General features: G+C 52.5%; 1 protein-coding gene across 1 annotated transcript; it reads right to left on the reverse strand.

Annotated features, from left to right (window-relative positions):
* Positions 1-72: 72 nt before the first annotated feature.
* On the reverse strand, positions 73-4,775 carry PDZK1IP1 (PDZK1 interacting protein 1). Its single transcript, XM_031602013.2, has 4 exons — positions 4,491-4,775; positions 1,912-2,020; positions 1,298-1,396; positions 73-1,190 (listed from the first exon to the last, which is right to left on the reverse strand). The coding sequence occupies exons 1-4, from the start codon at positions 4,555-4,557 to the stop codon at positions 1,118-1,120; spliced, it is 348 nt and encodes a 115-aa protein (XP_031457873.1). The 5' UTR covers positions 4,558-4,775; the 3' UTR covers positions 73-1,117.
* Positions 4,776-12,661: the final 7,886 nt, after the last annotated feature.

Consider the following 12,661-nt stretch of genomic DNA (forward strand, 5'->3'; position numbering starts at 1 on the left):
AGGAAGATCTGGGAAGCTTGTTTGTCAGAGCTGTGCAGCGTGGCAGCCACCAGAGAAAAGCCAGGAGGTGTGCTGGGGATGGGCGGGGGGAGGAACAGAGGGAGCTCCTTCCCATCCCTATGGCCATACACCCCCAAAATTCCCTGGGCATGAGGCAGTGTCAGTGACACTTATCTCAGAGCAGCATCCAGATCCTGCTGCAGCCCTGCATTCATAAAAACACTTCTAGCACAATGCAGCCTCCATCTGCAAAAGGAGAGCTGCACCACAGGGCTCAGCCCTTCTGTCCCATCTTCCACCCCATGCAATTTCCCTGATGCCATTGTGATTTCTCAGCATTGGCTCCACGATGTTTACCTTAATGGGGAGATATGTGGCATGGGGACACTCCTGTTTTGCACCATGCCTGAATTTCTGTCCCCACCCATCAGGGACATCAGCAGCATCACCTACAGAAGCTGTGGCTGCAGAAAAGGAGCTTGCAGCTGTCGGTGGCACCAGGACACAACCTGTACACATTATCACAAGCTACATCCCCTGGTGCTAAGGAAATCTAAGTTAGGAAATAAGCAATGGATCCCATCCATGAGGTGCTGACCCCTCTCTGAGCACCCTTCTCCATACTGTCCCACCCTCCTGAAGTGCCCAGGGACCGGGAGTGCCATGAGGTGCTGGAGAATCCTATGGATCACCAGCAGAATGAGCCTGGATGGACAGCAATTCCCTTTATTGCTGGCAGAGAATATATGTACAGGGGAGGCGGTTTGTTCTGAGTTTGAAATGCATGGCATGGAGCCTTTGTTCATAAAAAGGAGGATGAGATGTTGACATGAGAGTGGGTTTTCCATTGACTGTTTCCCAGAGGGGAAGGGATTTGGGGAGGGAACATGGGGTCCCATGCATGCAGCAGAATCTGGAATGGGTCAGCATCCCCTGGTCCAGGGGGTGGGGGACATCAGCTGGGCTGAGAAGGTGAGGGGGTGGCCACAGGGCTGGGGAGGTGACAGCCCCAGACCTCTCTTAGGGTCTAACAAAGGGACAAAAGTCTGAAGGCCTGGGACAGAGGAGCTGCCATGCATGGGGATGTCAGTGCAGAGGGTCCCACCACGAGCTGGTGCTACATGGCAGTGGTGATCACCTTCTCCTCTGGATCCAAAGTGTTTTCATAGGCGTGCTTGTTCTCCTTGGACCTGTCAGAGGGAGAAGCACAAGCTGTCATTGTGCCCCAACACTTGCCAGAGGACAGAGCAGGACATGACTCTGCTGAGCCTGAGGGTCACAGGGAGGAGTCCTTCACCTGAAGTCCACTGCAGAGGTCACGTATGTCCCTTCACGTCCGTTGGGCACAACAGCCTCTTCCTTGGCCCCAATGCTCACCACTGTCTCAACGTTATCCCTGGAGGGGAGAGGAAAGATCCCAACAATGGGGGCTGTGCAGGGGTAAGAGGAGAGCAGCAGAGAGAAGGAAACAGCTGTGACACCACGGGGATGATATGGGACTCTCAGCAACGTGTGACCCTGGCTAGATCTGGTGGCATCTCAGCAGGGTGCTCCTGCTCATCCATCCACACACACACACAAAGGGTTGTTTTCTCCTGCTAACTGGTTTTTCCAGTTGCCTTCTGTGTACACCGTTGCAAAATGATCACCCACAGCCAGGAGTGACAGGGAAAGATAGGCAGGGCAGTGCCTCCCCTGGCACAGCACAGCGTTTGTGTGCATGTGTGCACATCTCGGCCCTTCAGCACTTGTCCTCATCAATGCTGGGCTTCCAGACCAAGTCCTGCAGCCCAGCAGGCAGGCAAGGGGTCAGGCAAGCTGAGCAGTGGCCCCACACTGTATCTCCCATGGGTTGAGTCCACATCACCATGCTGGTGATGGACAGGATAGCCCCAGGGCCCCAGCACTCACTGCTGCTTCTTGCACCAGAACCTGTTGACCACGAAGCAGATTGCCACCAGCACCAGAAACACCACCACAGCAATGACACCTTGTGACCAAGGCTGAAGTTTGCCCCTGGCTGCAGGGAAAAAAGGAGAAGAAGGATTAGAAATGCATTTATGTGCTTTACCCATTTGGGTGAGATTCTCCAGCACAGTGTCAGCAAGACTCAGAAGGCAGCTGAGTTCTGCAGAGCCACGTCACAGCCACTGCTAACAGGCACCAGTGGGACCACGTCAGCCCAGTTCCAGAGACTTATATGGCTGAACATGCTGTCCAGACAAATTTCTGCTCTCAACTACAAATAACCTTTCCCAGAGGCAATAAAAGTGGACTGTGCAACCTGTGTTTGCAAACCAGTCCGTCACAGGCATGCTGCTTGTGCTGCCGGCAGCCTTCTCACCCTTCCTCCTGCCTGTGCAGATGTGCTCACAGCAAAACCTTCGGATCGACACTCAGCCAGAAGGAATCCAGACGGAAATTCCCTCTTGTATCCACATGCCTCAACTGCAGCCCCTCAGATCAGTGCTGAGCAGTGCCACACGGATGGCAGCAGGACTTGGTCACCACCTGCACTACCCAATGGGCAGGAGGTGCTTCTACCCTGCAGCACAGCCCCAAAGACAAATGTTCCCCCTGCCCTGGGGGCCTGACAGCTTCATTTCCTCCCTCGCTCAGTCCTTGGCTGTTATCTCTGCTAGATTTATTTATTATTTGTGTTTTATTTTCCTGCTGAGGCCATGGTTTCCAGCCCTCAATGAGGTTTGTGATGGGGCTGAGGGAGTTCAGGGTCAGCTTAGGAATGGATTGCCGTCAAAACAGCAGGAAGCACTTCTGTGCTGCGCAGGTGATGGGGCAGCAGAGCACGTTTCTCCTTAGAGATCTTCAAAAGCTGCCTGGAGCTGGGTCTGGACACCCTGTCATAGGTGTTTCTGCTGGGGCTGAGCAGGTGACCTCCAGAGATCCCTTCCCACTTCAAGTGATCTGTGGCATTCAGCAGCGATCAGAACCTCCAAGTTCTCTTCTCTTGGTCTTCCAAGAAGGAAGGTGAGAAGATAAATGGTAGGAGAGCTCCTTCAGCCAGCTATGCTCAGGAGATACAGGTTTTGCAAGCAATGCTTCCTTCAGACTGTTGTTCCCATGCAATTTCAGAGCACCCAGAGCTAAAGGGATGAGCAGCACACAAGAATGGGGCAGTTCTGGCTTCGAGCAGCCTCACAGCCTCGTGCCAGAGGGTACAAGAACACAGTGCACAAATATGAGCAGAAAACCAGAGCAGAGGCAAAGTGCTCAGCAAGGTGCATGACCCTGGGAAAGAGAGACCCCTTCCCAAAAAAGGTTTTAATGGAGACATCCCTCTTAGAGCATCCCTGCCACCTCATCTCCCTTCTGCCCATAGTAATGATGTTTTTTTCCATCACACAGGAACTCCTCAGCCAACTAACCAGTGTGGGATGCAGACTCTGCACTCCCTGGCAGACACACACCCATCCATCTGCAGCTATAAACAAGACCAAGGAAAACATCAGTGCCAAAATAAGCCCTTTCAAGTGCTGTAACTGTTTTCGTGCTCCAAGGCTGGTCTGAAGGCACATCCAGGACTTCTGGGCCATCTTCCCCAAGTGTTTAGAAGGCATCAGCCGTCCCCTGAGCTTTCATACAATCATAGACATTGGAAAAGACCTCTATGATCACACTACCCCAACCCCACCCCACCATGCCCACTGACCACGTCCCTCAGTGCCACATCCCCATGGTCCCTAACACCTCCAGGGACGGTGACCCCATCACCTCCCTGGGCAGCTGTGCCAGTGCTTTGCTATGGCTGAGGAAGCTGTGCCAGCTCTGAAACTTCGCTAAAGGATTTTCTTTTTTTTTTTTTTCTTTTTTTCTTTCTTTCAAGGCAGCAGCAAAACACGCAATCCTGCTGACGGTGGAGACCCCACACTGCTCAATCTTTCACGAGTTGGTAAACAAATAGAGGAAGAGCGGTCAAGGCCGGGGCATTAGGAGGAGAAAGGGGGAGGGAATTTTCCAGCTCTTTGGCAGGATCTGATTTGCTTTAATTACTCCTGATTATTTGTAGTGTCAGACAAGTCCCGAGTTTCGTAAAAATAATGTCAGAGCAATAGGAAGTTTCTCTATTAAGTCTCCAGGAAGGGAATGAAAGCGTGATTTGCAGAGGAAAATATTTGGCCCTGTCACCTCCACACAGATCAGAACTACAGATTAACAAATCCTGCCACTTTGAGAGCAAGAAGCAGAGCAGTGCCTTCCAGGGGGAAAAAAGAAAGCAATTTGTAAGAAAACACATCGCCCATCTCTAAGTGCTGGGGATCAGCTGGAGCTGCTGCATCACCGTGTAACCTGGCATCAAGCTAAACAGGTAAAGACTGTTCTGCCTGCAGCCAGATCTACCACTGAGCTCACATAGGAAGGCAGAGCTGCAGGGGGAGCTGAGGCATTTTTCCCGTGCCCAAGCAACTCTCCTGTCCCAAAAGCCACCCCTACCCCTCGTGCCTCAGTTTCTCCAGGAACGGAGCTCTTACCTTCCTGGCAGCTCGCGGGCTCCAGAGCCAGGAGGAGCCCGAGGGCGAGAAGCCGCAGGGCCGGCATGGTGCGGGGTTACGATGCGGGGCGGTGGGGCTGCGGGTGGCGGTGCGGGGCCGGGAAGAGCCGCGCTGCGTTCGGATCCCTCCGGCAGGAATGAGCCGGGTAAATTATCAAACTCGTTAACTCGAGGGTGGCTGATGCTCACACCTGGGTATTCAAATCCGACTCCGGGAAGGGGAGGAGGGGTGTGGAGGAGGTGTCTCTTTCTTCCGCCCCAGAGTAGAGGGATTAAGGGGAATTTGGGGCAAGGTGACTTGAACCTGGCTGTTCCCTTAGGGCTTGGAAGGGAGCCGAGATACACGGACAGCGATTGTACGGGTGCGGGAGGAAGAACTGACGCCCTCATCGGTAAATCCCTGCTGTGGTCTTCGGGGAATGCGGCCGAGCAGAGAGCTGAAATCTCAGCTCTGAGAGCTTCCCGGCAGCACCACTGTTCCACAGTGCAGGGGTTGGGGCTCCCCTAGGAACCCCTTCCCACCCCTGTGCCCTATCCCAGCGCTGGAGTCCTGGGGAGCACCCACAGAGCACGGATCCCACACACAGCACAGCTCAGCAGGGAAACGGAGTGCCAGGTGCAGGAGAGGAATGCTGCCATCCTTTGCACCAAGTGTCATTAACAAGCTGGGAAAACACATTTGTGGCTTAGAAACATCCTTTATTAAACTGGCCTCACTGCTGATTGCTGCCTCCTCTATCACAGCCGTTGCTAGATAGAGCCTATTAAACGTCGTAAACAGAGCGTTGGTTTTATTGAGCCTTCAGGGCTGATCCTGAAGTTTTTCTGACACCACAAGAGATAGAAACACACGACAGCAGTGCTGTCATCCTGCTCTTCATTCCCCCGCTTTCCCCAGACCTCAAGCAGTGTCATTTATCCTGGAAATGTGTTGGAGGTGCACAAACCCAGCCCCCAGATTTCCCCCGAGTTCCTTTGCACACTCATCTCCCCATGCCTCAATCCCCCATGCAGCACAAGGTGGGCTCAGCCTCAGCCCCACCAGCTTTGCTCTCCAACCAAGGGCTCTCCAAGGAGGGGACTCTCTCCGTGCACCTGGGAAGGACCTGCCCATAGTGTGTCCCTTTAAAAGCAATGCTGTTACAGACCAAAAGGGATGAGCTGGCTTAGGAAGAAATAGTAATGAGAGTGACCTTTGGTTTCCCAGCAACTTATTTGCATGTTATCCATTCCAAAGAAGCACTCAGATCTTGTGCTCTTGGCACAGTACAACCCCACCAAGGAAAAAAAAAAAAGCCTGCCTTCAGCAGAAAGCCTCACCAGCACCCAGTCCTGGGGCTGTCTTTAGAAAGTGCAGCACCTGTGACATCTACCATCTATTGCTGCTGCCCACCCTGCATCCGCATCACTCTCAGCCCCTCCACACCTGGGGACTTCTTCTCATCTTGTCTGCTCAGCTCAGCTCAAGGGACAGCAGGGCTGATTTCCAAAGAAAGAAGAAACTTAAGGCAGGGTTCTTCTTCTGCCCTTGGCCATGAGGGCAGGGACTCATTCCTTTGCTTATCTCAAAGGTCTTCTCTGCTCCCAGGCATCTGCTGAGTCTATGGCAGCTATTAGGGAGGTATGCACAACTGTGGCCAAAGGGCCCAGTGGCACCTGCTTGGCTGCACGTCACTCAGCCAGGCCTGGGGGGGAATGAGGAACAGCAATGGCAATGGATTTACTGCAGGGACAAGATCAGAAATTTCAGCAAATAATTTGCCACCGCTTCATCCTTTTGTGATTCTTGCAGTGGAAGCATGCAAAGCAGAGACAAGAAGCTACAAGTTCCCACTGCAGCACTTTGGATGGGTTGTCATCCCTCACGTTTATGCTCTCAGCAGCACAGGGATGTGGCAGAGCAAACCCTTTTGGAGCCATTTTTCTGAAGGGGGAAACTGAGGCAGGGAAGGGCAGTTCTGTCTGCAGCACTGAGCCCCAGCACAGCTTTCTCCAAGGGACTCTTAGGAGCTGTTTCCTATAGAATGGGACTTGGACATATCCAGGTCTTGGCATTTCAGGATTATGTTGATATCCTCAAAAAAAAAAAGATATTTCTTCCTCTTTTTGTTTTTTATTTTTATTTTTTTTTATTTTTTAGCCAAAATTAACATTGGCTCAGAGCACATTCCTGAGCCTAAAATGTGTTCCTGGGTGATACGGCTCAGAGCAGATGCCAGTTCCTCTTTGAGAATCGTTGTGGGCTTCAGTGTTTGTATGGAGGTTGTTTTTCTTTTTCCTTCATTTCCTTCCTCCCTCCCACCCTCCTCCCCTCTTTCACCCACCTCATCTCTCCCCCCATTCACCAGAAAGAGCCATAAAAATAAATAAATAAACAAATAGATAAAGTAGATAAAAGCAAGCCTGAACAGTGCAAAAAGAAAAAATATATATATACCTTTTCTTCCATTAAAAACGTGGGGTTTTGCCCAGACTCCCCAGCAGGGTCAAATCAGGGCTGGCAGGACGTTCCCCTCCTGCAATGGGTAAGATATTTCCTTGGCCGGTTATTCAGTGGCAGAGTCACTTGGCAGAAGGGTTTTGCAAGGTCTGGGAAGCAGGGAGAAGGACAAGGGACATCCAGAACCACCACCCCCCAGAGGAATTTCATGAAACAGTGTCCAATTGGACTGTGTAATAACCAGTGCTCAGAGGGAGCTGGCACCCTGCTGCCATCATGCAGTAGAGCATGTCTGCCCCACCGTGTTCCATGGGGCTGCACCCCACCCTGTGCTTTATTACATGGCTCAAAGAGGTCCCACAAGAGCTGGTAGGTGGTCCCTAACATCGGTGTTGTGACCCTTCATCCACCCTAGGGCTGTGCTACTCTCTTCATTTTCCTCTGAGATAACAAAATCATTGGGTTGAAAGGGACCTTAAAGACCACCTAATCCATCCCTCTACCATAAGAACACCTGCCACTAAACCTCAAAGCTACGTCCAGCTCAGCATTGATGGAACATCCACAGCTTCCCCGAGGAACCTGTTCCATTTCCTCACCACCCTCATCGTGACAAATTTCCTTACATCCAGTGTAAATCTACCCTCATTCATTCTTAAACCATTGCTGCTGCTTCTCTGCCCACCAGGTGAAGGAGGCTGGTGGGGCTAATGGCTCTGGGGCTCCGGCTCTGTGTTCATGTCAGCCTGGCCCCTTGCTTCTGCTCTTCCCTAATACTGCTGGAAGAGCAGGAGATGCTCAGACAGCAAGGAGGGAGCTGACTTTTGCTTGGATATTCCCTCCTGCCCAGAGATATCAAGTGGAATGAATAATTCACTATCTGATCATCTCTAATCTTCATCCCGCAAAATCAGCAGCAAGCTGGGAGTGTTTTGAAGCCTCCAGCTGCATTTGCTGATAAGACACAAGGCTGGAGAGATTGGAAGCCCATAAAAATGATAATCTCAGGCTTCAGCGTAACTCAGTGGAAGGGGTTTCTCCTGTCCTTTCATTAAGGATGGATTTCATGATCTTCCTTAAATAACAACATGCCTTCTTACAAGGAATCTCCAGCCCGAAAACCAATTGCATTGCCATTAGAAAGCAGGAGACCAATAAGGCTGAGAAAAGCAGCAGGACTGTGGGTTGTGGCAAGTCTACACAGAGCAAAAGGCATCTGCATCTATAGGCTGGGAGGAAAGTAAATAAGTGATGAGAAGCAATTCCTGAGCGCAGAGGAAAGCTCTGGGCATTAGGTATCCCAGGGCATTTCCAGTCTCCTTAAATGTTTTCCCAGTTGCGCCATTTTGTGAGTGGGAGCAAAGGGCATTAGCACTGTGCCATGCTGCTGGCCACTATGCCAGCCATGATCCCAACAACTGAGCAAAGCTCCATCATGTCCTACACCTCCTTGGCATGATGGGAAACACCGCATCTCATTGTAGTCAGGCTCGGCACAGCATCCTCCCCTCCGTCCCCACATTCCCTGAGTCTGGCTATTGCCTGGGAGAAGAACAGAAAGGAACAAAGCCAGCTCATCAGCCATTCCCATGTCAATCACTACCAACATGACCAGGAGGAAAAGAAAGGAAGAGTTGGCTGCTTGGTGGGTGTGGATGATTTCAGGAAATAATTATCCCAAATGCCAGAATAAGAGAAAATTGAAAGTGTAAACTATAAATCAGATGTTAAGTTGCTTTTCTTCTGCTAATTGAAATAATGTTTTCTCTGCTACCCACCACTCTACCCCTTTCAGATGCTAATCCCTATCAAACACGGCCTTACAATTACAAATTCATAGGCATCTTTCCCAGGAGCAGAAATTGCTTTGCCCTGTAACCTCTACGATGAGGTCTTAATAGGAATTCATGAGCAGTCTCTGGTAAAGCTTCATTAGCTGGAGAGAATAGGCAAGGGCAAGTTGCTGTGCTCCCTAACCACTCTAGGGAAAAATTAATTTAAATTACTTTGTAAAGTAACAAGGACAGATAATGTGTTTCCTTCTTGGATTATTGTTTTCCGACACCCTAATGCGCTCATAGATTAGGTTACTTTGCCTGTCTTGATGGTGGTCCATACTAAGTTGTGGGGTATGGAGAGCAGCATCCTTCAGAAGGAGAAACACCAACAATGCTTCTGGGAAGAACTGAGTGTAGAAGAGGTGCAGATCTGGCTGGTGATCAGTGTGGGATTATTGGGGATGCTGGGGCAGATGGCAGACATCTCCAGCAAAACTTCAGCTTAAGAGAGCTGTCCACTGAAGGTGGATGTGGCTCTCCCTGTTCATTGCAGGGGAGTTGGACCAGGTGACCTTTAAAAGTCCCTTCCAACTCAAAGGATTTATAAAGATGACAGCTGAGCATTTCCCTGATGGAAGGAATCCTCCTGGGTTTGGACAGCTTTGGATTTGCTTCCAGCAGGCTGCAACCTGAGCAGTGCTTCCAAAGGGCTCAGCATCACAGCAAACCTCTGCCAGCAGCCGCCATCCCTCAGTTTGGTTCCTGACCAACTGAAACCAAAAAGGCACTAAAATGTGCTAAAATAAACACTTTCACCTATGGATGTTGTGACTTTTCATCTGCCCCAGCCCCTGTTGAGTCTCCGCAAGGGGACTTTTAGCTTTCTTCTCCCAGCACCAGTTGTATCATTCCCTGGATGCTCTCATGCTGGCTTTGAGCCCTACTTGCTGGCCACGTTTTGTGTTTTCATGGAAATCTGCAGCGTGTGGGAGCACCGAGGAGGAGACATGGGAAGATGCTGTGATAAGAGGCTTGGCAGCGGGGCTGTGGCTCTCCCTACCCTCCACACTCACTGCAGGATTTCAGTGGGTTATTAAGCCAGGAGCTGGCGTGCAGAATGGGCCAGACTGGCAAAATCGTCAGGGGACTCCGGGATCATTCAATAAAGACACAAAGGGTTCAAAGGGCTTTTCGGCAACTGGAGAGCGACAAACAGTGCTGATCATCCGAGCTGATTACATAGGTTCCCAACTGCCCCAGGAGTCCTAGGAGACCACGCTGAAGCTGGGAAGATTTATGAGGAGCTACCTGAATTAGGGAGAGAAGGCATTCATTTCGTTCCTGGCTTCGGAAAGGGGATCGTTGCTTTTTATTTCAGAGCAGAGAAAGGAGGCTGGAGGGACGTGCATCGAGACAGAGGGAGAGATAGGCGGGTAGATAGAGGGATGGATGGACGTCTCCCAGGCCAGCTGATCATTGTGCTGCCTCAGTTACCCTGGGGAAGGCGAAGCACCCTTGAAACACGGAGTCCGAGCTGCCAGAGCCCTGCCGGCTGCCTCCAGCCCTATTTATTCCCTCCACCATCAGCGTGCTGTCAGGTGGTATCTCACTTCTCCCTCCCAGCCCCGCAGATTCTGCCTGGCATCTGAAGGGAAAAATAACGGGGCCATCGGCATCGAGCGAAACGCTCCTAATAACCTCCACTTCTTTTCAATGAGCTCCAGTTGTTGCTCGACAAGTGTTCTCCAACCCCGGCGAGTGCCAGACAAAAGCTCCCCTCTCCTCCTCTGTGTCGGCTCAACAGCCGCATTATTTCCTCAGCCCGCATCTGCCGGGTGGCAGCCGTGATTTCCATAACACAGGGCAGGGTTTGGCCCGGCTGCTTCGCCTCTGGGTTCTGCAGCATTTGGCTGGCTGCAAAATTAAAAAGGAAAATAATAGTAATAATAATAAAAAAATAAAGTCGCTGTTCTGGCTGTGACCCAAGCAAATTGGTGCAGGTAGTGGAGGGAATGGGGGAAATCGCAGCACCTTCTGCCTCCAGTGGAGCCCTATATGGGGCTGAAGTATGAAAGGTGAAAGCTTCTGGAGGTGTCTTTGCCATTTCCATTGGTGTAGAGGGGCCGTTTCAATGGGTGTGAAGAAATGGGGAGCCTGGGGAAGGGGGGGGGTGGGGTGAGGAAGAGGAGAGGAGAGGAAGGGAAAGGAGAGGAGAGGAGAGGAGAGGAGAGGAGAGGAGAGGAGAGGAGAGGAGAGGAGAGGAGAGGAGAGGAGAGGAGAGGAGAGGAGAGGAGAGGAGAGGAGAGGAGAGGAGAGGAGAGGAGAGGAGAGGAGAGGAGAGGAGAGGAGAGGAGAGGAGAGGAGAGGAGAGGAGAGGAGAGGAGAGGAGAGGAGAGGAGAGGAGAGCGGGAAAATTAAAATAAGAAAGAGGAAAAGGGGAAAAAGGGAAAGGAAATGAGGAAAAATGGAAAAGGGGGGAAAGGAATAAGGGAATGAGGAAAAATGGGGAAAGGAGGAAAGGAAGAAGGGAAAGGGAGAAGGAAGAAGGGGAATAGGTTAAGGGGGAAGGGAATAGAGAATGGGAAAAAGAGAAACGGAAACGGGGAAAGAGGAAAGAAAGGGATGAGACGAGCCGTTAAGATACCGGGCAGCGCCGGCAGCCCCGGCCGCCGTCACGAAGCAGCCCCCGCCCGCTCGGGTCCGGGCCGTGGCTGCGGCCGTCCCGCAGCGCCCTCTGCCGGCGGCTCGGGGTAGTGGCGGCTGGAGGCGGCCCAGGGCCCGGCAGCAGCCGCAGCCCCGAGCGGCACCGCCGGTCCCGGCCCCGCCGGAGGGCAGGAAGCGGGTGCGCTGCGGTAGCTTTGATGCAGCGCTTATCTGCGACGCGGAGTGCCCTGAGCCCGTTCCGGGGAGGCGGCAGCGAAGGATGCGCGTGCAAAAGTGCGGGCATCGAGCGCCGTATGTGAGTGAGATCGGCACTGGTTATGAGATGGGTGATGGGAGATGGGATAGGAGACAGGTTGGACCCTGTGGACATACAGGGTAGCGTGAAAGAATCATCCCACGCAGTTTGAGTGACAGAATCACAGAATGGTTTGGGTTGGAAGGGACCTTAAAGCACACCCAGCCTAACCCCCTACCGTGGGCTGGGTGTCCCCACCAGCTCAGGCTGCCAGGTTCCATCCAACCTGGCCTTGAGCACCTCCAGGGATGGGGCACCCACAGCTCTCTGGGCAGTTGTGCCAGGGACTCATCACACCCTGAATACAAAACTTCTCCCCTAACCCGATCCACGTGGAGTGCTAGAAGGGACACGAGCGAAGCCCCCCTGGGTCTCGTAGCCCCATCCCCGCAGCTGTCCCGGCCCGGCCCGGCCCCAGTCCCGGCACATCAAAGGGCCGGGGCAGATTGAACTGCGCTCCAGACGCTCCCTCCCATTTCCTGCTGGATTCCCGTCTCGCTCCCTTTGCCCGCATCAGCAAAACAGAGTGTAAAAATAGAGGCCGGGCTTCACCAAAACACAATGGTAAATTGTTCCCCGAAAGGTCACTGGGGCGTCTCAGAATAGCTCGAGGAGAGAGGAAAAATCGATGTGTCCGAGGGGTGACAAACCTGGAGACGACGGCAGGACCCCTGACGTGAGGCTCCTTGGAGCCCCGTGTGCTTTGGAGCATCCCCACCTTCATTCCTAATAGGGTTGGCCATCACCGTGAGCCTTATCCAGGGCTGTGACAACTCAGTGAGCCCCAAGTGGTGTTCAGGTGTCGGGCAGCAAGAAGCAAAGGGAGAGATAGGAGAACCAGGCAGGCAGGGGAGGGATGGGAGGAGGACGGCTCTGCCCGTGACAGCATGCGGTCCCCTGGGCACCCGCAGCCTTTGTGTGGCTTTGTGTGAACCCTGGCAGCCGAGGGATGAGCAGAGAGCAGCTCTGCCAGC

The sequence above is a fragment of the Phasianus colchicus genome, chromosome 9 (genome assembly GCF_987193195.1).
Source record: "Phasianus colchicus chromosome 9, bPhaCol1.hap1.1, whole genome shotgun sequence".
Taxonomy (NCBI): Eukaryota; Metazoa; Chordata; class Aves; order Galliformes; family Phasianidae; genus Phasianus; species Phasianus colchicus.